Below are 25,585 nucleotides of genomic sequence, written 5' to 3'. Positions count from 1 at the left end.
TTGATTTTGACCCTTTGGTTCATGTAAGTGTGCTAGCCAAAATTCTGTTGGATGAAAGGAGGCCAAGAACAGTAAGATATCTAACACTGCTAATGCTCAAGTGGAGAGAGATGGTCCCACCATGCCACATTTAAGAGGATTTTTACCCTACAGGCCACTGTCCACTGGATGTATCTCATTTGTCAAGGAGAGGACTTGAATGGCTTGAACACGGTCAGGCTGGAGAAAAGGAGATTCAGGATGTGGGAGTCATGATAAGGGTGTAAGACACACAAGTCTATTCCCTGTGCCAGGCCTGCTAGGGGCAAAATCTGCAGAGAGGCTACCATAGCACAATATAAATAGAACCTCTGAAACAATGAAAATTGCCCCCAAATAAAATGGGCTAGCTGGGGAGGCAGTTAGTTCACCATCTTTGCCTCATTAGTTTTTCTACTGGAAACACGCAGGAGGGAGCTGCGTCAGGCTTCCTCCATCAGGCAGGAGAGGGAGCGGATGGCCTGAGACCCTGTGAAGGTCTCAGCGTCTGCCAGCCTGTGCTGTCGGTGCTCCCCAGGGTTCTCCCTTCCTGTCTCACCATGTGTCGTCACCTGGCTGGTGTCCAGCCCTCTATGGGGTCTCACCCCTTCAGTCCTAACCCTGACCTTGAGGGGGCACCATCACCACACACGAGTGTGAAGACTGATGTTCTGAAGGCTCACATGACCTGCTCCATCGCAGATGGCTAGTAAGTGTGGTCAGGCGTACTCCAGGCCATTCATGTCTGGGCCATTTAGCGTTCCTGGAACCTAGCACCGCGTGCGGCACACAGTGAATGTGCACAGTGCACAGGGATTTCTTTGTGTGGCATATAATTTTTCACTAAATGGGACAATACATAAACATGGAAAATTTACAAGACAGTGAAAAGGAAACCATGAAAGGAACAGAGTACTGGCTTACTGAGATGTGTCAAAGAAGGAAAAACGTGAAGAGATTTTCATCCATTCATTGCCACACTTTATGAACACCTGTGTGCCGGTGCTGTGCAGGGGGTGGGGGGCTCCAGATAGAGATATTAAAGGCAGAGCACCGGACCTGGTGATGTCACTGTCTCAGTGAGGGGGACAGCTTGATAAATAATATTGAAGTGAAATAATTTTACACACGTTACATTTTCAGTTACCTGAATGTTTGCTAATGTTCTTCGGGGAATGAGCTGCTTTTTAAAGAGAGCGGGTCTGCGAATGGAGAGGTAGAAGGGGTCAGCGGGGTGTGCCGAACATCCCCGCGGGAATCCCATCCAGAGACCCGGCACTGCACTTCCACTTCCTACAGGACTGACTATTGAAGGTACTCTCATCCAGAAGCTTTTGATGCCATCCTCCAACTGGGAAGGGTTCTGCACAGCTTAGTTCAGAACCTCAGCCCTGGGATGTGAAACTGCAGAGTCCCGAGGTCTGATCTCTGAGGGCTGGCAGGGGAGAGCGTGATTTGAGAGCTTTAGTGTTTCAAACCCGGGGTGGGTGCTCTCACTGAAGTTGCCGATCACGTCAGAAGGGTGCTGAAACCAAGGTCAGGCTGCTGTCTCGAGGCCTGACTAATGAGGCACCTTCCATGAACAGGGTTGCTCAGAAAAAGGCAGGAAAGTCAGATCACCGAGTTGTGAAAAATGGCATCTAAAGTAAGGGCAGTTACACCCTGCTGGACACTGTTGCACGCTGCTTTTGGAATCCCTGTGTGCAGGGCTCAGGCGATGCAGTAGATGGGCAGAGATGGGAGCGGGCAAGCAAGCTTGTATGTCCTCAGCCCCCACTTAGCGCCTCGTCCTGCGCAGACCTTTCTCTACATCTGTTTACTTATTTATTTATTATTTTTTAAAAAATATTTTATTTATTTTTAGAGAGAGGAGAAGGGAAGGAGAAAGAGTAGGAGAGAAACACCAACATATGGTTGCCTCTCGCATGCCCCATACTGGGGACCTGGCCTGCAACCCAGGCATGTGCCCTGACTGGGAATCAAACCAGTGACCCTTTTGGTTCACAGGCCCACGCTCAATCCACTGAGCTACACCAGCCAGGGCTTTGTGTGTCTATTTAATACTCCGGACAACCCTATGGCGTAGGTAATATTATCCCAACTTTAGAGATAAGGCTGTCAGTTCACAATAATTGGGCCATAATCCTTCAAGTGATGAGTTGTGGTAGATCCCGGGATCAAAATTCAAGTCTAAGGATGCCTACATTTTTGCTCTCCTCTTCTGGCCACCCTATTAGTTCCTTTCCCTGACTTAATATTAGGGTGGCCACACCCTAGTTAGTAGGGTAGCTCACTTTGTCTAGGACACTTCCAGTTTAAACTTGTTGAACTGGCAAAATAACTAATAACATCCTTCTTCACTCTCAACAAGTATCTGGTTTACACAATAAATTGTTTGATCACCCTACTGAACAAGTTTTTGGTTGAAATAGATGCATTTATCAAAACCACAGCTCCAGACGGTGGGTACAAATCGTAATTTGGCTGGAAATGTGAATCCAGCACCCCACTGTGTGAGTGTGGTCATCCAGGAAATTTATGCAGATGCACTGCGTGGAAGGCAGCCAGCCTGGAACTGGCTGTGGCCACCATGACTTGCAGCTCTTGTGAAGGGACTTCGCCATCTGGTGGGCTGGACTAGCTCCCTGGCCGGGATTCCAGCCACATGGCTGCTGGAGTCCAGCTCTTGGGCAATGGGCTGCCTGTGACTACCCACGGGCTGTTAGTTGGAGAGTGGGACTGATGACAGACGAACTTGGTACTATCCCCGTTAGCAGAGATGCCCTGTGCAGTTGGGCAAATTATGCACTGCACAAAACCCTCAACTCCTGGGGCAAGCGAGGGATGCTGTTTTGTGTTCTTTTATGAGATGGTCAGTTGGATGTAGCCAAAAGGAGACAGAGGAGAGGAATGAGAAAACCATATTTATTGTATTCATAGGTCCTAGAGGCAGAGGCACAACATGCCATGCAGGGCCACTCAGGAAACACTAGGGTGGTCAGGAGGTGGGGGCAAGAGCAGAGGAAGCGCTTCGGCCGTGGTTTTTATTGAGGTGTCTGCAGAAAGGACAAGGCGAGGCAGGGCAGGTGGACAGATTAGGGTGCTGGTCTGAACAGTTTCAGTGGGGTTTGGGCCATAGGGCCGGTCTCTACTACCTGGTGTTGGCCGTGGGATGGTGAAGGTAGAGGAACATGCCTCCTGGGGTGTGCGGACTTGTAGGAAAGTCTGGCTCTGGATCGGTTAGTCTGCATATCAGCGGCATGCTCCCAGCCGGGCCCTTTGTTATTTCTAAAAATTGGCTGGGCCAGGAAAGAGCAGTCTTCCCCCAGTCAGAAAGGTTTTTCAAGATGTTAATATACAACATTATATAATGTTAATATAAAACATTAATATACAAAAAATTTTAAAAATGAACAATATAGATACTGACACTCCAGTTGTCTCTCCTCTTCCCTTTGCCTGCCCCAAGGTAGGGCAGTGGGAAACCCTAGCCGTAAATTGTGCCCTTCCAAACCAGCTACCTGCGCGGCAGTGGACTGTCACAAACCCCCGAGGGCCTGAGAAAAGCCTGCTTAACCTGGAATGAGCAGGCTGGAGATCGTAACACAGCCTGTGCCTTTTTTAATGTAAGAAGAGCAACAGGGCCCTAAGATTTACTGAGTACCTGCTCTGTGCCCAGCACAGCACTACGTACTTCAGTCTGTACTAACCAACACTTTGCAGTTAGCCCAGTGAGGCTCAGAGAGGTGAAATATCTTTCCAAAGTCACACGGCCCATCAGTATATCAAGGTTTCAAGTTCAGGTTTCCCTGACTCAAAATGTTCTCTCAACATCACTAATGATCAGGGAAATGCAAAGCAAAACCACAATGAGATATCACCTCATGCCTGTTAGGATGGCTATTATTTAAAAGAAAAAAAAAAGATAACTGTTGGAGAGGATGTGGAGAAACTGGAACAAACCTTTGTATTCTGTTGGTGGAACTGTAAATCAGTAATCGGTACAACCATTATGGAAAACAGTATGGATGTTCCTCAAACAATTAAAACTGGAACTACCATATGACCCAGCAATTCCACTTTTCATCCAAAAGAAGAGAAATCAGGATCTTGAGGCGGCATCTGCTCTCCTGTGTTCGCAGCAGCATTATTCACAATAGCAAAGACATGGCCGCAACCCACATGTCCATGAGCAGATGACGAATGGATGAACAAAGCGTGGTATAGACAGGCAATGGAACAGCCTTCGCCCTTTACAAGGGAGGAAATCCTGCCCTTTGCTAAACATGGCTGAACCTGAAGGACATCATGCTAAGTGAAATAAGGCAGACACAGATGAACAAGTCCTACACAATCCCACTTAAATTAGAATCTGAAATAGTCAAACTCACAGAAGCAGAGAGGAGAATGGCAGTCACCAGAGGCTGGCAGGGGCATAGTTCCAGTCATGCAGGATGAAGAATTCCTGAAGACTCCCCTGCGGCGCAGAGCCTGTAGTGAACAATACTGTATTGCCTGCTTACAAATTTCGAAGAGGGTGGGTCTCATGTTAAATGTTATCACACACAAAAAAGAGGAAAGGCAGAAATCTCAGAGGTGATAGTTAAGTTCATAGTGACTGTTTCATGGGTATATACTTATCTTCACACTCATTGAGGTGCATACATTAAATACACGCAGCTCTTTTTCTGTATCGATCACGTCTCATTGTTTTAAAGCCCATATTCCCCTCTCCCCGCATGTGGAGCTGCCTCGGGTAGGCCCTCAGGATGCCGTGCCCAGCCCTTCCTGTCCATGTGGGCAGCTCCAGGGGGAAAGGGTTTGGATGGCAGGAGGGGGATCAGGACTCAGTTCTCTGCTCCTGTGTGACAGGGCTCCCTCCAGAGCCACCCTGCTGGGTCTGGTTCTGAAAGAGAGGACCTCCTGCAGTCTGCCCTTAAGGCCCCACCTCTGTTTCTCCAACTCCCTGTCTTGGGGCTGCCTCTCCAACTGCTCAAACAAAAACACCCCATATTGTTTGACCTTCCAGCATACCATGAAGTGACCTCCCTTTTATCCAGAGCAGAAAGCTGGCCTGTCACTGGTGTATCACTGCAGTAGCCCCCAATGCTCATGGGACCATCTCCTCAGAGAAAGTGAAAGTCATCTCCCTGCCCACCTCAGTCCTGAAGCTGCCTGCTGTGCCCAGTGGTGACTGGTCCGTAGGAAAACCAGCTGTGCTAAGACAAGGGTTTTAAGCACCAAGTAGGGAGCTGGATTCATACTGGGCGGTGGGGGTCATTCTTGCCAGATCCCTTCATGCACTTGCCTATGTTCCCACAGGTGACCAGATTCTTGGGAGCATGCCTCTGCTGGCTGGTGTGCATGGGTGGGAGGTCCACCTCAGCCCTGACCAGGGAGCATCTGCAAATTGCCTTCAGGGGAACCTGTGCATTGACCTAACTGTAGTAGGGCTCCAGTGGCTCTTTGACAAATACATTTCTATGCCCAAAGAATGAGAGGAATGGGAAAGGGAGAGAAGAAGAATCACAGCTTAGAGTGGAAGATGGTTGAACAGTGATGTGTGTGAGTTTGGGGGCAAAGCAGAAGACATTAACTCTTCTAGGAATCTTCAGGAAGGCTTCCCAGAAGAGGTGGCTTTGAGGGCATTGGGGAAGAAACCAGCTTAGGAAGCAGCTGCTTTGGGTCATCTCTGATAAGTCACATGACATAAATTACCTCCTTGGACACATACTTGGCCCCATGGAGTAGATATTACCATCCTTAGTTTAACGAAGAGAAATCTGACGCTTGACCGAGTTAAGTGGCAGCTCCAGGAGTGAATCAGGAGGGGATCTAGGAGCTTTCCCTTGCTCTGCAGCATCTGCTGTGTCTCTTCCTACTGAACTGTGTTGGCGCTTGGTAACAAAGAACAAAGAAGTTGGGCTTTGGGACAGGGGGCTTGGGTTTAATCCTATCACTTCCAGTTGCAAGTACTTAGCTTTTCTGAGCCACAGTCTCCAATTACTAGATGGATAACCTTGAGTAAAGTCACTTGATCTCTCTGAGCCTCTATTCCCGAGCCTGTCTTCATGATGGGGACGTGATGTTGGGAGGGTAAAATGCGATGCGAGTAAGTTGCCCAGCATAGCGCTCGACAAAGAGTAACTCCCTAGTGTGGCATGTTCTACTTTCTTCTCTCCTGTCAGTCTCCAGACCCACTACTGTCTTGCAGCACAGGGCAGGAGTTAAGACTATGAATGCTGAAGCCAGACAATGTTCATTCAAATCTTGTCTCGGCTGTTTACTTGCTGCGTGACTTTGGGCAGTTACACAACCGCTCTGTGCCTCAGTTCTTTCATCTGGGGAATGAGGATAAAACAGTACCCATCTCACAGAGGTCACAGTGCAGATCGACTGAAATGGTGTTTCCAGGGCATGTAGAACCCTACCTGGCACACAGGAAGCTCTGTGCAGAAGCAGCTGAGTAAATAAATCTACAGTCTTCACCCCTTGACCCTACTGCTTCTCAGCTGAGTGACTATGCAATGATTTCAGTGCAGTATGATCAGGGGGAAAAGCTTAAATATTTGCCCTTGCAGTCAACCGATTGGCAGAGCTATGAGTGGCTGGGAAAACCTAGAGGTTCAGCAGCACAGCTGAGGCCCTGGGAGCAGGGAGGCTGAACCTCTCCAAGCATCTGGAGCTTCAGACCTTGTGGATAGGGATGGGGATTATTTCCTCTTCTCGCTTCTCTGACTTAGAGAAGACTGTGTTAGTCATGCCCTGATCTACAGGATCCCACCTACTAAACCCACGCTGTGACGTCAACCTCAAGGGGGGAGAGAAGATTGTTACAATGCCAAAACCAACCAAACTAGGAGCAGGAGAACTTTATAGACTGCTGGGTCTGAGCACTGGTTACACATGAGAATTACCCAAGGACTTATAAAATATACACTAATACTCAGGCCTACCTTGGTTTTAAATAAGATATCTGATATTGAGACATCCTGTGCATCATGGGAGCTTAGCGTCTAAATCACGTGGAGTGGAGCGGGGCCGTGAACGACGGTTGCCTTGGGTGAAGAGTGGAGCTGCACAAGACCCCCTGGAAGGGTGGTTGAAACCCTGATTGCAAGGCTGCACCCCCAGAGTGTTTGAATCTGCAGGTCTACGGCAGGGCCTGAGAATCTGCATTTCTAACAAGCTTCCAGACAATGTGGATGCTGCTGCTTCTGGCACTGCATATGGGGAAGCACTGATCCACATAATAAGTGAAAGAAATAAAAAGATATTGTTTACTATGCCTTCCCCAAGAATGTGTCTACTGCTTTTTCAGACTTAAAAAAAAATGTTTCCATACCTAAATCTTAAGTTGAAAAATACCTGTCTCACTCTTCACTTTTTCCCTCCTTTTCTCTCTCCTCTCTCAGCCACCTGACCCTGAAGTATCTTTCCTGTTTTTTAAGATTTTTTAATTTATTTACTTTTAGAGAGAGGGGGAGGGGAGGTGAAATAGAGGGAGAGAAACATCCCTTGCCCCAACCAGAGACCAAAACTGCAACCCAGGCATGTGCCTTGACTGGGAATTGAACCAGTGACCTTTCGCTTTGCGGGAGGTCACCCAACCAACTGAGCCACACGGGTCATGGCTGCCCCTGAAGCTTCTTGCTGTTGAAGTTCTCAGCACAGGTACACATATGTTACAGGGATTGTCAGGCGTAGTTCTGACAAACAAGATGAAGACAAAGAAGGGCTGACTCATTCTCAGCATGTGCTGGGCGAGAACACAGAACATTCTTTGCTGCCTTTGATGGCAGTCACGCAGAGCAGCCCACACAGCGGGATTTGAATATTCTCTTATAACAATCAAGTCAACTAAATTGTTGACAGGAAAATGACAGCACTGATCTGAAAAAAAAAAAAAAGATTTCTAACTCTGTGTCTAAATCCCAATGTGGGAGTTTGTATTGTCACAGGTATAGCATAAGCGCAGCTCAGGTATTCAGTGTGCTAGATTTCACGATAACATTCAGTTGTCTTCTCTAGTCCCAGAGCCTCTTGCATTGGTGAAGATGAAAGGGCAAACTGACAATTCTTTGGAAGACAGAAAACCCACCTCACCATTTCCTTCAGGCGTCCTCTCAGTACATTCGCAAGCTCATTCTTTTCCATCCTTTGACCACATGAATGGCCTGTGGTTTCCACGAGCTGTTGAAAAGTGAAAACAACTTTTGGAAGAGATGCATAATTGTATTTTAAAAGTCATCTCGGAAATGATCAAACTAGCAGAAGAGGATTTCATTTTCCACCAAACTTGGGGAAATGAGTAAACTTCCATTCTCTTTAGGGGCTTCTTCAAATAGACTTTCTGTAGCTCAGATAAAGAACCCTCTGTGTGACCTACAAGTCACAGAACTGGAGAGACCATAGAGATCATCAAGTCCAAGTTCTTACTCTGGTCTCTTCCCCATGTGTCAACGTGAGTTTAGTGCATGCCTCTCATTTTCTGTACATTTGCAAGAATTGAGTAGTGTGCCAATGCGGTCTTATCTTAGGGGTTCAGTGGTTGGAATTGGTTTTCTGAACCTATTAGTATAGATGTATAATTGTACTTGTAATAGCATATTTATTTTATTAATATCTGTTGCCTCTATTAGAATGCAAGCTACAAGATAACAGGCCATATATGACTTTGTTCACCTTTGGATTCCCAGCACCTCTTCTAGTGTCTACTCTATTAGAGGCACTTAATTAAATAGCCCTATTATGATAGAATGAATGACTCAATGAAGTAACAAGGAAGCTGAGATTCAAAGGATAACTAGCAATCAGCCGGAGAAAAGACAGAGAAGAGGATTCCAAATAGCGGAAATTGCATGTGCGAAGGTCCTGTGGTGAGAGAGTAATTGGCCCTTAGGAATGACTGAGCAATTTTCCATATGGTCAAGCTAGAATTCTGGTATCTTATGAGAAACAGCTGAGGAGATAGATGGTATCTGCATTACAGAGGGCCTATTAAGCCATCCATCCTTTGCCTCTTCTTTAGTTGACCCTCTGATGCTGGATCCTGAATCTCAGTGCACTGACAGGATCATAGATCCCAAATTCCCATTTAGAGAGGGACCAGAATTTCAGCTGGGCTCAGTCCTAAGTTCAGGGCAGCTATAGCTAACTACTGGCCTTTATCGAGTACTTAGTGAGTGACAGGCAGTGTATTAAGCCTTTTACATAGACACATTTGCCCCTTTTACCATTTGTGTACTGTGCCTAGCTTTTCTGGAATAAGATCATGCTTTGAGCTGCCAGTATGTTAACACAGGTCAGATTTAGGGATGCAAAACAGCTCTCATGACTACTGTTCCTGATTCCTCCCAGTCTGCACTCTGCTGAGGGGTCCTCTGTAGCCCTGGAATTAGGGTTGATGTGGTTGAAATATGTTCACCCATGTGAACCTGAGACAAAACTATCGCCAGAGTGGCTCAGTGAAGCCTCCCGCTGATGCCAAGGACCCATGGTTTTTCTCTAAGACTTCAGTTCCCTGTCAGCAACTTGACTGCTTAACTGATGGATAAGAAGACACGGCTGAGTGGCCTTGCAGCTGAGTTGCCTCTGAGCTTCATCATTTACAAGCCATACAGCCTGGGACAAGTTCTTTTCCCTCTCAGAACCCCCATGTTCAGCATAAAAGGGAAACAAAGATACTCAAAAAGTGTGTTGAGGGTTTAATGAAGCACAGTACCTGGCACATGGTGAGACAAAGGGACCCCCGGCGGCTGTGACTGCAGTGTTGTGAGCCACAGGGGAGAGCAGCTTTCCGTGGAATTCCTACATCCTACAGAGGGAGACGAAAATCAATTAAAATCAAGTATGTGCATATCTCCATTTATTGCTGTTGTGAGGAGAATGGATTGTCTTGTTCATTTTCTGTTCTGGGTCTGCAGGTAAATTGCAAAATCCTTTTTATTGAAAAGTCATTCCGTCTTCTACAAATGTTTATTGAGTCTGTGCTATTTGCTAGGCATGTGGTAGGAACAAGGATAAATTAGGTGCTGGTCCCACGTTCACCATGGGAGTTGCAGAAGGGAGAGTACAGATTTTCTATAAATGTGAGGGAAAGCACTCTGCTGCTTAAACATGGACTGCTGAGCATTATTTACTTTAGAAAACCATGGAGGATCTTGCAGAGGCCTCTCATTGCCTGATTGAATCCATTCAGAGCTAAAAGGTATGGGGGTGCTGGAAATAGATGGACACTGGATTTGTTTTCTACCCATTGTTATTTACATAATATAAATTTTGATATAATATGTGATACTTACATGTTATACTAATTATATACTATGCATGCATATATAATTGTATTAATTATTATATTACAGTGGTCCTCCCCTTATTCACAAGGGATACATTCCAAGACCCCCAGTGGATGCCTGAAACTGTAGATAGTACTGAACCCTACATGCACTGCATTTTCCCTTACACATACATACCTATGATAAAGTTTAATTTGTAAAGTACACACAGTTAAGAGCTTTGCAACAGCAAGTAATAATAAAATAGAACAATTACAACAGTAACACAGAAGCGGCTTGAACACAAACACTGTGCTACCAACGACAGTCGATCTGGTGACTGAGCCAGTAATGAAGTGGCTAACGGGGTGGTAGTGTGCACAGCAAGGATGCGCTGGACAGGCGGTGGCTCTCGTCCCAGACAGGATGGAGTGGGATGGCAGGAGAGCTCATCAGGCTGCTCAGCATGGTACACAACTTAAAATTTATAAAGTGTTATTTATGGAGTTTTCAATTTAACATCTTCGAACTGTGGTTGACCTCAGGTAACTGAAACCAACGAAAGTGAAATGTAAATGGGGGAGGAGTGTACTGTGTTATTATACTACTGTAATTATATGTTATAAATGGGATATTATGTTCTAGATATTAATTATATATACATTCATACATATAGTACTAATTACATGTTATTCTAATAATGTAGAGTATTTGTATATCAGTATATTGCATACTTCATATCCGATATCTATGTATCTTTCTCATTAAAATGGAAATGGTAAAGTTCTGCTTGGGTCAGAGACTAAATATGCTAATTAAATCCACGCTTTATTCCCACTGTGCAAAGGACATAGAAATCTGCAAAGCAATTAGGGGGCTTTCTCTTTACATGAAACTCCTCTAGTTTCTCCTGCATCACTTTGTCAAGTTGTAGCAAACTCCTGCTATGTGCCAGACTCTGCCCTGAGCCCCAGGGTGCAGAGCCAAATGAGACCTCATAGAGCTCACAGATGGGTCCGTTAGCAGCCACAGAAGGCTGTGAGGGCCCTTATCCTGGAGGAAAGTACCACAGGTCTACAGTGGCACTAAGAGGAGCCAGAGACTCTGCCTGGGACGCTGGGAAGGCTTTGTAGACAAGATGCATTGGGGGGAGTGGCTATGATCTGAAGGTAGATGAGTGGGCACCACTGGTTGGGGACAGCATGTGAGAAAACTAGCACTGAGGCTAAATTAGCATGACAGATTGAGGTGCTGATGGTGATAGTGGATATGCTTCTACTACTGGTATAAGAAAAACAGTAAGTATAGTGATACTAGTAGTGATAGCAAATGTTTATTGCCATTCACTGCCATTTATTGCTCTAAACTCTTGGATGTATTATGTCATATAATCCTAGAACAGTCTTAAAGTATATGTATTATTACAATCCACATGTTAAAATGAGGGGCTAGAGGAACTATGTTACTCAAGGTTGCTCTGCTGGTGAGTACAGAGGTCACGGTCGCCACATCTAACCCTAGTGGCCCTGGACCAGGTACTAAACCTCTGTGAACCTCAGCTTCTTCTTCAGTAGGATTAGGTTAAAGACTCATCCTGACAGTGCAGGGGATGAGGGCTACACAGGACCAGGCTCATGGTGAGTGTCAACCAGTGATGGCTCGAGTTCTGTGTATTGTTAGGGAGTGGCTATTGCAAAGTGGAGGGAAATCACGTCAGTGGGGTAGAGTGGGTCAGATCTGTGAGGCCTGGCCTTGTGTGATAAAGCAGAGGGCATGCATTCCATTCTGAAAGCCCACTTTGGGAGGCTTTGAAAAAAGTAGTGAAGTGCTCGGTGTTGTGTTTGGGAAAAATCACTCTTTCCACAGTATGAGATGCACATGGCAATAGCCAGGCGAATTAGAAGAGTGTTGTCATCATCTGGGGGAGGAAGGATGACCACCTGCACTAAAAAGTGACAGTCATAAGACAGGTTGAGTGGAAATAACACACTTGCCAACCAACTGGATGTGAGGGTGAGGGCAGAAGAAAAATCCAGTATAACCCCAGATTCCTGGCTATAGCGATGGGTGTATGGTGCAATTCCACCCACTGAGGCAGGAAATGCTGTAAGAAGAGTGTTACGGGTTGAATCATGTCTCCCCAAAATTCATATGATGAAAATGAGGTCATCAGGGTGAGCTCTAATCCAATATGATGGGTGTCCTTACAAGAAGGAGAACTTGAGACACAGACACTCACAGAGCAAACACCATGCGAGGACATGAGAAGATGGCTAGCTACAAGCCAAGGAGAGAGGTTGGGATTGGACCTTTTCCTCACAGCCCTTAGAAGTAACCAGCCCTGCCAACAACCTTGATTTCGGACTTTTAGCCTCCAGAACTGGGAAACAATAATGTCTGTTGTGTAATCCACCCAGTTTGTGGAACTTGGTCACAACAGTCTTAACAAACTAATACAAGGAGTAGCTCATTTGGAGATGGCTCTGGTTCCATTTTAGACCAGTTGAGTTTGATGTGCTAATTTTGAACAGCCAGGTAGAGTTAGGTGCTGAAATGGTGGTTCAATATGCAAGTCTGGGACTCAGTGAGGGGCTTGGGACTAGAGATGGAGATTAAGGTGTGCCAGTCATTTCTGACACTCCAGCATCTCCAGCACAGTGTTACTGGTACATAATGGGAATTTGAAAAACAGGTGAGTAGGTGAATGTCATGTTTGCTTAAGGACAGAGGACAGGAGGGAGTGCACAGATAGTAGAACTCATTCTAATCTCCTATCCCAGCACTGACAAGGTTAGCTCAAGCCCTGCTAAATCTGACAGGACTGCTCTGGTAATTGCTGATATTTACACTCACTAGTGAGGACAGTCCCCTCTTTGTTCTCTAGAGTCAGGGGATAAAAAACTTAACCAAATATCAAATGTATTCTTAGAACAGAGAACTATATAGCCTGTCTGGCGCCTTAGGTCCACACCCATGTTCTGAAATGTTGACCTCCGAGTGAGCATGTCAGTACTGTGTCTTATTTCAGGTTGCAACTTAAAAGTCTGCTTAGCTTAAATGTCAAAATAAGTTGACAACATGGCATAATAGAAAATGGCAATGACTGGAAATCAGGAAACCTTGCTTTAAATCTCACATCTGCCTCTGAAGACCTGGGTCACCCTAACCTTCCTGAGTCCCCTTTCCTCATCCATAAAACAATGATGGAAAAGGGTAATTGGATGATCTTCCAAGTCTGGCATTTCTGATTCTCTCAGTGTTGCCTTTGAATGTAAATGTTGGAAGAATTAAATTTTTACAAATTGACCTGCCAACCTAATTTAGTCCACCAATATGAAGAAGACATGTAAACAAAGCAATAGGCAGAATTAAAAATCACAGATGACTTTGGTAGAGTAAGTTCTCTCCTTGTTAGGAGGCATAAATTATTATTTATATGGCAGATGGCACTGGAGAGAGACAGTACTTGGTTTCAGAATGCATCTTTACCAGAGATTTAGGGGTTTTGGGTGGAAGGTTTCTGAATGCACATGCTTACAGTATTCTGTCCAATGACGTAAATTTCTGACCATACTGAAAAAGGACATGGAAAAGTCACCCATTTCTAAATGCATTTGTGATTTCTTCTGGATCATTTAATATTTAAAACTCACCCACTGGTCTTTCTTTACATGCCTGGATATCGCAGCCCTGGGTATAATATAAATAAGCCACTAAAGGGTACAGATGATTAAGATGTATTGAGTACTTACTAAGTGTCCTGTTCTGTGCCAGGAGCTCGAGCTGTGTCACACATTGCCTCAGTAAACACCCTCCTAGCGGATGCTGTCAGCTGCGTCGTGTTGTCTCTGCACTCACCTCACATGCCAAAGGTGGCCTGCTTAGGGCTTCTGTCTGGCTGTCCGAGAGGACAAGCCAGACCTGTACGAGAGTTACTGCTTCAGAACAACCCTCAGCCGCTATCAGATGGAAATTTGGTAGATAAATATTCTAGCTTCCTCACCAATTGGTTGGGATAATATATCTGATGTGCATTCTACACTTGCTCACGGAGTTTTTCAGAGGTCTTGCATTCTAGTTGCCCACGGTGGATACAGACTTGATAACATACACTTTATGGGCTGCCTTCTATTTTTCTTGACACCCTGGTATTTCCTGCAGTCGTTCTCCTGACAAAGTGCTAACACTGGTATCTTTGCCTCAGGGTCTGCTTCTGGGTGATCCAAACTACAGTAACACATCCCCGAAGATCCCTGTGGAGTAGGTCCCATTATTGCTAGCTTCTAGACAGGAATCTGAGGCTCAGTATGGTTAAATAAAAGTTGTTAAGTCTTGGTGCTGGGGTTTTGCTGGCTCACACCAGCATTCCTGTACATTGATGCTTCTCAGTCAAGGGAGATTGTGTCCCCCAGGGGACATTTAAAACGTCTACCTACAGTTTTGGTTGTCACAACAGGGAGTGCTTCTAGCTCCTAGTAGATGGAGCCAGGGAGGCTGCTAAACATCTCATAATGCACAGTTCAGCTCCCTACAGTCAAGACTAATTCAACCTAAAAATGGCCAGTAGTGGCAAGGTTGAGAAATCTGCTCTACACCCAGCAAGGCTGGTTGCTGGATGGTAGCTCTCTGTGACTCCTCTGTTGTATTTCACTTCTAGGGCCAGGCTGTGGCTCAGCTGTGTTCCACCATCCCCAATGTGACTGTCTTTGGAACAGCTTCTACTTTCAAGCATGAAGCCATCAAAGACTCTGTGACCCACCTCTTTGACCGAAATGCAGACTATGTACAAGAAGTGAAAAGGTAAGTGTTTGCTTAAAAGAGCACCGGACTGGCCCTTGCTCTTCGCTCTCTGAAAGAAGAATTGCATTCATTTGGATGGTGACTAATACCACTAATACCAGTAACAATAGTAAATATATATTGGGGGCTTAGTATGACTAGCTCTGTGCTCAATACTTCACCTGTGCTCAATACTTCACTCTGTGCTCAATACTTCACCTTCAATAATTCACTCATTTTATCCTGTCAAAAAATCTATTATTCCCCTTTTACTGAGGATAAAACCCAGGAATAGAGCAGTTAAGTAACTTGCAAGGCTGATTTGTAGCTTGCAAAGCTGTTATGCTGGCTGCTATAACACTGCCTTAGCACAGAGGAGGTTATTTCTCATTCATTCACACAACAGCCTAAGGAAGTGTGGACTCCACTGTGGGGAGGAGTGAGCGCCAGCAAAGGACCGAAGTGGTGACACGATAAGATTTGGGTTTGAACAGTCAGTGGTGGGTGTGCAGAGAAGGGAAGGGAGAGGGGAGGCTGGAGGCAAGGAGATCAGTCTACTGGCTGTTGCAGTCACTCAGGGGGATGCTGGCTTCTAACCCGATCCATTGCCACCTGTGATCCTGGAGCTGCTGATCACAGCCATGTGCATGCCAACACAGAGAATCAGGGGCAACCCAGCTGCCACTGTGTTCTCAGATGATTTGTGAGTCTCCCCGCTCCTGCTGCTCCGAGTTCATGGCTGGTTCTCAGGTTCTGTTCCACTCACAGCTCCTGAGGGCATTCAGGGATGTCCCAGAGCCAGCATTTCTGTATTTTCATTAATCAGCACTAAATTGGAAGGTTAAAAGGAATTAAGTTGTCCAGCGAGCATCATAATAATAGCATCATGACTTTCTGCAGTCACCCCTTAACGTGGAAAATGGAAGCACTAGAGGGATGGGAGAGCTGGTTGTGTGAGGGGATAGAGTTAGACCAGATTAAGTGAAAACTTCTTGGAAAGGAGAGTCTTCTGATAGTCTAAATTTCCAGCTTTGTTTTTAGATTTTGAACCAAGAGATTTGCATATCATTTCAAATTGTCCCAATTTTTCCAGTAGGGCATGAAAACAGAGCTTTACAGCTGGATAGCAGAAGTTTGCCACCTGGTTCTCAGACGTCTAGAGATAGCAGGCATATTTCAAAGACTTCCAGGATTTGTCTTTGCCTATTTTCATAACCCCGTAGCTGGCTCTTCCTTCTTTTAACTAACATCTATCAAGCTGTGGTCTGGACAGCGAACTACCACTGTCCCTTCAGGAACCTTTTCTTTCACCCTCTTAATGATGTTTTCGTGTGCATCCATCCCTTCCTTTACTCCTGTACCTGCCCCTTTAATAGATAGCGAATGTCTGTGGGGGCGGGAGATACAGCCAGACCACCTTGAGAGTCACCATCTGCATGGGGTTTGAGTGTAACTGGGAAAGAGGGGACAAAGTATTTTTTAAACTCATGGATTTCCAACTTCCATACGTGCCCTGGTGGAGAAATACAAGGTGCTAGTAAACACATGCAGATGGGAAATCAGATACATCGTCCATCAGAGAGTGAGATCTGGGTTGGAATTGAAGGATGAGAATTTGGCCAAAGGAAGAGTGTTTCTGACGAGGGACAGTGGCGTGTGCTAGGGCCCAGCATCGGGAAGGGCTTGGTAAATCTGAGAATCTGAAAGGAGACCCGTCCCGCTGGAGGTGGCAGGATGTGGAAAGTAGTGAGAGAAGAGGCTCTTCTGAAGATAGGACGGACAGTCTACAGTCAGGGAGTTCCTGTCATCTGCATTTTCTGTGTAGCTACTCATCCCCTTGCCTCTCTCTGCCTTTGACCTGCTGCCATCAGCCCCTAAGTCAGCTAATTCTACCGACGTCAGAAGAGCAAAAGGCAGCTGCCTCTGAGACCCACCTCACCGCCACCTTCTTTCAAGTGTGACTTCCAACAATTCCTTATGTTTTTAAGTAGAGACACTGGAATTAGACTAAAAATGACTGGGAAGCTGCAAACAGGTTTATGCCCTCTATCCCACTAACACTATCCTCACAAAATAATCCAAAAGAAAAAGAAAGCAACAGGCCCACAGGTGCCTCCTGCAGAGAAAGCGCTGCCTCTGATTCATTGTAGGTGTGCAGCATATGTCAGCTGGGTGAATTATGGCATCGCCCATACTAGTGAAAACGCAGAAGCTGCCTCTATTATCAACAGAAGGAAAATAGTTCAGCAGATTACGCTACACCCACACACTTGAGTATTATGCAGCCCCTAAAGAAAAGATAATTATGAAGACTGCCACAGAATGAAAAAAATACCCTTGGCAGCATATTGAGTGAAAAAAGCAGAGTGCCAAATTTCATCTACACTGTGATCACAGCTTTGTATAAATTCTCAACGCATAAGGACATAAAATGAAAGGAAAGGGGAAAAATTCAACTGCTAACATGCAATGGGAGGGGAATGCAGAATGATTTCATTTTATTTTTTGATCATGGATATTGTTTGCAACGTAATTATGTGTCTGATAAACTAGAAAAATAATAACATAAAATTCTTGGAGATGAGAACTCTTTTATAAACCAGTCAACTGGTAAGCTTCTTTTGAACACATTCTCAGCCTTCAGCCAGGCATTGTAGAGGGAGTGGGGGAAAATATTTATAATACAGACCTACCCTTCACATCACTTTCCCCTTGGTTTGGGAGAGAGATGACTCCGCTTGAAACCAAGCACAAGAGTTAGAAGCCTTGAATTGCTTGCATCTGACTGCAAGGGCCATAAAGATAGAGAGGAAAGAAAAACCAGACAGAGCGCCAGGACAGACAGCCCCCAAGGGGGTGTGTGAAGGATGGAACAATTTCAGTAGGTAGAGGGAGGTGGGGAGGGAGTCACGGGCAAGGCGAGTGAGCCCAGGGCAAGGTGGATGGGAACACAGGCTTTGTCGGTCTCCTCTTACCCTGCTGAGCACTGCAGTTAGGCCACTGTATGTGTACGTCATACAGTCCAGCAAGGTGAAAACCTCTCATTTGCACATAATGAAACAGACTTAGTGGAAATTAATGAGAGTCTAATCACCTGGACAGAAGAGAACGTGATCAAGAAAGGACTCCTAAAGGGGGTACTGCTAAGCACACATGGGAGCCGTTCATAGTAAACGCTTGCTAAGAAGCATAATGTGCACCAGGCACTGTGCCTGGCACCCTGCGTGGAGCCCACTGTGCACTGGGTGCTGTGCTCAGCCCTCTGGGCACTGGGCACTGGGCACTGTTAATTGCCTGTGAGAGGTCTACTGTGTGCTAGGCACTGTGCGGGCCACTCTGCAATAGCCCCACGCCTCTGTCATGAGCGTGGAGGCGATGGCTAAAGCTCTGGCACCAGTGTGCTCTCAGGGGAAGGGAATTCAGAGAATCAACTGAGTGGGGAGCCATGGGCCCAACTGGAAAGGAAAGCTGCAATAAAGCAGAATTAATTTCTTGACAAAGTAGAAGGGTTTCTCCCCCCGCAATGGCTCTATGGGACCTGCCACCACTCAAGAGAAATTCTTCAGTGATCCACGTGGTTGGAAAGCAGAGGTGGCACTCCCAATAAAGGGGTGAGGAGCTGGGGGCCAAGGAAGGACAGACACAAAAATCTTGAATCGGCAATTCCAAAATACCTTGCTGTTGAATCTGGCCCACAGAACCCCTGAGCCAGGGTTACTTCTTTCAAATCTGGAGAGATTTGTGACTGCAGGAGAAAGCAGACACAGCACCCGTGGCCTGTGGCTCGGCCCTCAGCCTCACCACGTTTGTCATTGTGATTATGTGTGTGTAGGCAAGGCGAACACCCCCAGAAATGGGGGGCCTAAGAAATGAGGTTGGCCCTGTGCCTCAGAGAAGCTGTGCTTCTCACAATTATTCCATCAAATTATTCCATTAAAAGGAGCTGCTAGGGTACTTTTCAATGACTGAGGGGGGACCCACCCCCAGGCAACTGTGTGGCTGGCAGCATTTTAAACAGACCCCGCTGGGTCTAGTTCGGTTGATGGATTGGGCTTGTAATGACTGAATGAGGGGTGGAGCTCTTTTCAGTTTGAAATTCTCACCTGAAGAAACAGTGCCAACCTCAAAAGGAGCCATGTCTGCCTAAAGGTTTGATGGAAGTGGCCAAAGCATCTTTTCCCTCGGGGTCCAGGGACCGACATCTGCCTCTACCCAGCTTCTCTTCCTCAGAGTTCATCTCACCCCCACCACACCAGTGACCTTCAGAAGGATGCAATGACAGCAGGGGGTGATGAATTTGAGGCATATTTGACCCTGTGCACACGCAAACCCTGTTTTACCCAATTCAACTACAGAAATGCCAGGAGAGGCGTGGGGAGGAGCAGGTGGCCTGAACACACAGGAGACCTGCAGCGGCTCCTTCCAGCAGAAGCCTGTTAACAGCCCCCGCTTTGCTCAGTCTCTGCTGGGAGACTGTGTGGCCTAGAAGTGCCAGTGGTGGTCACTCCAGGACTGGCCACAGCTCACACTGTAAAACCCTACCCTGCCTATGGGTCCTCCCCTGGTATCTGGATGCAATGGGTCAAACCCCTGTCCTCCCATTGCCTGCAGTGGCCCTGGGGTAAGTCACCTGAACCCACTGAGTCTCTGTTTCCTCATCCATCAAATGGAGATGATGGCCCCCGAGTCATCAGCCTGTATCATGTGTCAGAGATGAGATGTAGGAAGTGCTCAGCACTGTGCCTGGCACGTGGTGGGTGCTCTTGAATGTGGGGCACGCTCTCTTAGGAGGGTCAAGGGCACTGAGGCTCAGTGGTTCTAATGGTTTCTTGGCTGATGACTCTACCCAGCCTGAAGGATACTTGGGTGGATGGTTGGGTTGTTGAGGTTTTGCACAGACTTTTTTCCATGGTCTTTTACCAAACCAAAAGAACTCTCTTTAAGTTAGACTCCCAAAAATGGTACTCAAAGCTACCATGGACCCAGAGCGACCATGCCCTGTGCTCTCTCCACATGCATCAACTCCTTCCAGCTTTACAAAGAAGCCAGGGGTAGGTGTCATCACCACCAGCTCCTGCTCCGGCTGGGGAAATGGAGGCACTGAGATACTAAGTAACTCACCTAAGGTCACACGCAATTAAGGGGCAGAACTAAATGCTTAACACTGAGATGAAACCCATATTCCTGAGCCCAGTCCTATCTTGCTGTTACCCTATCCCCACCGCTGCTCACTACCCCCATATTAGTTGTCGGTTGTGGCAGCCAGTCTTGGGGCCTTCTGGAAGGAGACAGTGGCCAGGACCGCTCATTACCATGGCTGGTTGGTCTCCCAAAGCCTCCTTGGGTCTATCCTGTGCTGACTTCCCAAAGTCAGGCTGTTGCACTGGTCCCTGAAAGGCCTTCCCATGATCACCTGACCAATTCCTGCTCATCCATCATTCCTCACCAGAGAACTGTCTCCCACAGTCCCTGCATCACTCTGTTGGAGCTGTGATTACTCTGTGTCTGGTCTGTCCATTTGTAATCTAACTCCTAGTAACCCATGAGCTCCTGGACAGCAGGGATAAACTTGACCCTTCATCTGTGTATTCCTAGCTTAGCATGCACAGCCTGGCATGAAGTAAGCACTCAGGGAATGGTTGTCCAGCGGCTGGAGATTCAGGGCGAGTGTGTTGGACCCCGACCTTGGATGTCTGTCGTAATCCAGGATGAAAAAAGCAGCTTGAAAATAGAAACCTCTTATCCTACTTGTGTGGAAAAGCATGACTTGCCTCTGGATATATGTATATTTATTTTAAAAGACAAAGTTTTAAGCCTGAATTCTTCAAAAACTAAATTAAATTGACTGTATCCCCAGAGATGCTTTGCTAACGCAGTGCTTCCATAATTATACTTGGTTGAACATTTATTAAGCCTTAAATTCAGCGTGGTGAAAAGGCCATCAGCTTTGCCCTTAAACCAGACTGACATTTGAATTCCAGCTGTGCTGCTGACATCAGCTTGGGAGATGTGCTGCCTCTGGGAGCCTTGATCTCTTCATCACAACAGTGGAGTTAAAATGCCTGCCTTATAGCCTGGCTGTGAAGATTAATTGTGATATGCATGGGCACAGAACTCAGAAAATGTGTGTCCTCTGAAAGAAATATAAGCAGAGAGATACAGAATACCAGTCTAAAATGTTTTCTTCATTCTTTTCATTCATCTGTTTACTTTTTCATTTAATTATTCATTCATATAATTGATCGATATTTCCTGAGAACCAGTGCTTTGTTCAACGTGTTGATAAAGATTGAGGGCAGAACACTCAGCAGCACAGACACGGTCCCTGTGTCATGGGGCTTTTATATTGATGAAAGAAATAGTCAGTGAGTAGGAAAACAAAAAAGTAATTACAGCCTATGATAGATATTAAAAAGCATCCCTACTGTGGACCCTAAAGCATGTATAGAGCTGAAATAGAGATCATTTGGGGGGTGGAAGATGCCACTTCACGTGGGGTGATTAGTTACAGCTTCTCTGGGGAGGTCACATGCGAATGAAGCCTGCAGGATAGGAGGAGCCAGTTCTAAGGAGAGCTGGGGAAAGGGTGCTGAGGCCACGATTATAGCACATGCAAAGGCCCTGAGGCAGGCATTTTAGGGATAGCCAGACAGTTAGGGGGCCTTGAAAAATTAGTGGGAAGTAAGGATGGGGAGTGGGCAGGGGCTCTTAGGTCATCCCTGACTGTGGGCCTGACCTCTATGTCTGTAGAACCAGAGTCCAGAGGATAGTACAATAGGCCCAGGTGGGGCAGCTAATCCAAGGAAGTTTGATTGGCAGGTTGTAGGAGAAAATGTGGACCTACAGGTAAAGTATAGAGTGAGAAGCATCAGGCAAGATGTGAGGATTCAAAGCTGGGCAGGTCTACCAGGAGTGCCCTGGAAGGTGTGCATAGCCTAGCATGTGGGATGCTGCTCCTGAGCACAGCCATTCTGCAGGCAAACAGACAGGTGACGGTAAAATGGAGTTCACAGGGAGGACTTGATGGCCCAGGAGGACCAGCTAGTAGAAGCAGAGCTGTGTCCCACTTCCAGAGGAATGAGAAAACTTGGCAAGAAAAATGGACCTGGCAGAAGTGAGGAAGATGGGAGCATAATCACTCATGCCATGGTATCAGGTGGAGAGCTAGTCACCAGGTGTGAGGCACTGGCTCAGAGCCCACCAACAGTCTGTGTGTTTCAGCGCCCTCCCGTCTGTCCAGCTGCACCTTACAGCAAGCTCCCTGCCTTTCCTCTACTGCAGCCCTCACAACTCACTGCTTTCCAGACTTCCTGCTCACCAGGCTCCTCCCACTGTGGGGTTTTGTACATGGAACACTATTCTGCCTGGAACACTATTCCCAGCACTATGTACCCAGCTAACCCATTCACCCTCCACTCATCATGTCCATAGGGAACTCTTCTCTGGCAGTCCTGGTTGAGCCAACCCTCAATTTAAATGGTCTCATAGTACCTTTGTGACACTAGACGAATTCAGTTTCAATTTAACTTTTATTTGTGTAATCAGTGGTTAATGTCTGCCTAGTATAAGCTCCAAAAGGAGAGAAATCAAATATGTTTGGGCTCACCACTACATCCCCCGGTGCCTAGTGCAGTGTTGGTGCTAAATATATAATGAACATACTAATTACTAGTTTAAAAACTGTTGGCTTGGCTCTTGGGTAACTGGCATAGACCAGAGGTTCTCAAAGAGTGGTGGAAGAATCAGCACTATCAGCATCTCCTGGGAACTTGTCAGAAACACAAACTCCTGGGTCCCACTCCAGACCAACTGAAGCTAGAAGAGAGGGGGAGGGTGGGCAAGTTACAGTCTTTAGGAGATTGCTTTGTACACTTAGGTTTGCAATCCACTGGTTTAATTCCCTAGTTCTGAACTTACAGGTTGGACTTGAAAGGACACACCTGTACAGATAAGAGTGCTATTAGATGGAAGCAAAACTGATCATTTCGGATTAGCCTTTGCAGTGGATTTTAGACTTGACTTGAGGGTTTTGAAGGGCATATTTACATTAAGACTCAGCTGACCAACTAGTGTCTAAACATGGGAGATGCACATGAAACTTCCCACTTAGCAACATTATGGACACAGCTGATGTGAACTGCAGTACCTAAATTTTGGTGGGGGATGAAGGTGTGGGCAGAAAAACTGATCTATGCGCTAAAACAAGATAATCCTGCAAACTCACAAATTTGAGGAAATGCATTCCTTTCTGAACTAGGCCCAGTCAAAATTGGTAACTCTGTGGGCATAAGTATCTCCCCTGCAATCTTCAGAGCTCCCTCCTGCATAATATCGCCTAACAGTGGAAGACCCAGTAGATGTTTTTTAAATGCATGAGTGAATGACTGAATCAGTGGCTATATAAATACATGAATGGAAGAAGTAATCTTCCTAATAGAATGCTGCCTAATGGAGTACAAACGTGATTGTCTTTAGTGTGGAACCTTCCATTGCTGTAGGAGTATTCTCTCTATTCAGTCCCCTTCCCCTAAGACTATGTTTTAGATCGAACCTGAAGGGTGGACAAATAGAAGTTTGCAAATTAAATTAATGTGATTTTTATAGCTTCACTGAAGAGGGAGGTGGAGAGGGAAGAAAGCCAATCCCTCTGAGGCCAGAAGCCCCATGAAGATGGAAAAGTCACCACTCTATCTCCAGCACCTTGGACAGTGCCTGGCACATAATTCCAGCTCCACAAATGTGAATTGTTTGCTGACTGATTTATGGGGTGATGGTTATGTGGCTGGCGAAGGGCCAAGCATTTCATCCATCACCTCGTTTCACATTTAGCACAAAGAAACTTGCTAGCTCCACTTTACAAAGGAGAAAGCTCAGATGCAGAAAAGCTGAGTGAGGCAGCTAGCTACAAACTCAGACGGTCTGACTGTGGTGTTCACGCTCATTCTCCTAGCCCAAGCTGGTTCCCAGTATCAGCCCCAGCCAGCTCCTTAGCTGCCTCCTGCTTTCTAAAATTCCTAGGGTTGGACCCTTGAGGACAAATCTACCTCCCGGGCTTCTGCCCTTTTTATTGCTACTCACAAGAGCTCTCCCTCTTCCTGACTCTGGGCATAAATGGTCTGACACAGGAAGGGAAAGGGATCGACAATTTGGTCCCTGACAGGTCATAGTATTGTTCTTTGTCTTCTCACCATTTAGAATCTCTGCTGAAGGAGTGGACATTGTTTTGGATTGCCTCTGTGGGGACAACACTGGGAAAGGTCTCAGCCTCCTCAAACCACTGGGGACCTACATTTTGTACGGTGAGTGCTCAACAGGAGTGGGGGTACAGTCAGTGATGGGGAGCACTGCACCTGTGCTTCAGACAGAGGCCCTGAAAAATGAAATGTGTTGCCATACTAGGGCAATGAGGTTGTACTGTTTGCTTTTCCTAGTGTTTTCTAAAATGTTGCTGTTGCCATTAGTTGTTTTCAATGATAAAAGTAACATGTGCTTACTGCCTGGGTACTCCTATGAGTACTTCTTATTCCAAGAGGGATCAAGCCCCACCCAGCCAATGTTGTCATTGAGATGGGACTCGACTCATAAAGTGGCACAGGTGGGAAATGAGGGAATAAAGACCCACAGCAGGATGAGGAACAGGGTGGGGGGGGGGGATGTTAAGGAGGCTCTTCAGTTTTGGAAGTAAAATTACAAAGAGCAGACTCTCCTTCCTCTGAATTGTCCCTGTATGTCCCAATCAAGACAGAGCCCTGGTAGATGGAGCACAGACCTGCTTCTGTGTCTTGGGTTTCAGAGGATGTACAAAAGACATCTGGGAGCAGGTTTTCTCAAGCAGAATGAGAGCCCAGAGTTCCCCCCTTTCTCATCTTCTTTCATGGGCATGCAAAGTAACTCAAACATTAGTCTCCACAAAGTCAGGCATGTCTGAAGCCAGCTGTCACATTCCAAAGCTGAATGATATTGGGTTATTCAACATGTGAGAATTTGGGTGCTTCTGTGCCCTGTACGTACAATAGAAAATTGGGCTTTAGCTCCGTATGACTCAGGGAAAAAATGCTTATTTTCTTGCTATTAGCTGAAAAGTTTATAAAAGTGATATTTCAGATGCATAAATATTCAAGCATCTTTTTGTTATCATCAGATCATTATGAAAGAAAAAGAGGGAATAAGCATTCCAGTGCTGCAACATTTTGTTTTTTTTTCAGTAGCAGCCACATATTTGAAAGTCTTTGGAGGTGAACACATAATCTTTAATTATTACTATTGATAAGAGGGGCTCTGAGTGTCAATGCACAATGTAGGAGTATTGAATATGACTAACACGTGAGGCAAGTGCAGGTGGATAATTTATTCATTTTTTACTTGTGTACCGATTCTATTTTTGCCCCAGTTGTAAGTCATGTTGGTGGGATACAATTTGATCATATCACAGGTATCTAATTCATGTTGATTATGTGGTTACTAAGTAGTCGAAGCCCAGCACCATGACTCTTGGTGGTAGTCAACACATA

The 25,585-nt window shown here is 46.0% G+C and overlaps 1 protein-coding gene across 1 annotated transcript in view; it reads left to right on the top strand.

Moving 5' to 3' along the window:
- Positions 1-25,585, top strand: part of VAT1L (vesicle amine transport 1 like) — a 148,784-nt gene that overhangs the window by 47,410 nt on the left and 75,789 nt on the right. The window contains exons 4-5 of the mRNA XM_045819199.1: positions 14,953-15,095; positions 24,270-24,373. Of these exons, the coding sequence (XP_045675155.1) occupies positions 14,953-15,095; positions 24,270-24,373 (247 nt within the window). The remainder of the gene's footprint in view (positions 1-14,952; positions 15,096-24,269; positions 24,374-25,585) is intronic.

The sequence above is a fragment of the Phyllostomus hastatus genome, unplaced genomic scaffold (genome assembly GCF_019186645.2).
Source record: "Phyllostomus hastatus isolate PE091 unplaced genomic scaffold, TTU_PhHast_1.1 phas_scaffold_345, whole genome shotgun sequence".
Taxonomy (NCBI): Eukaryota; Metazoa; Chordata; class Mammalia; order Chiroptera; family Phyllostomidae; genus Phyllostomus; species Phyllostomus hastatus.
Note: the sequence above shows the minus strand (reverse complement) of the source record. Positions and strands in the feature narration are given on the sequence as shown.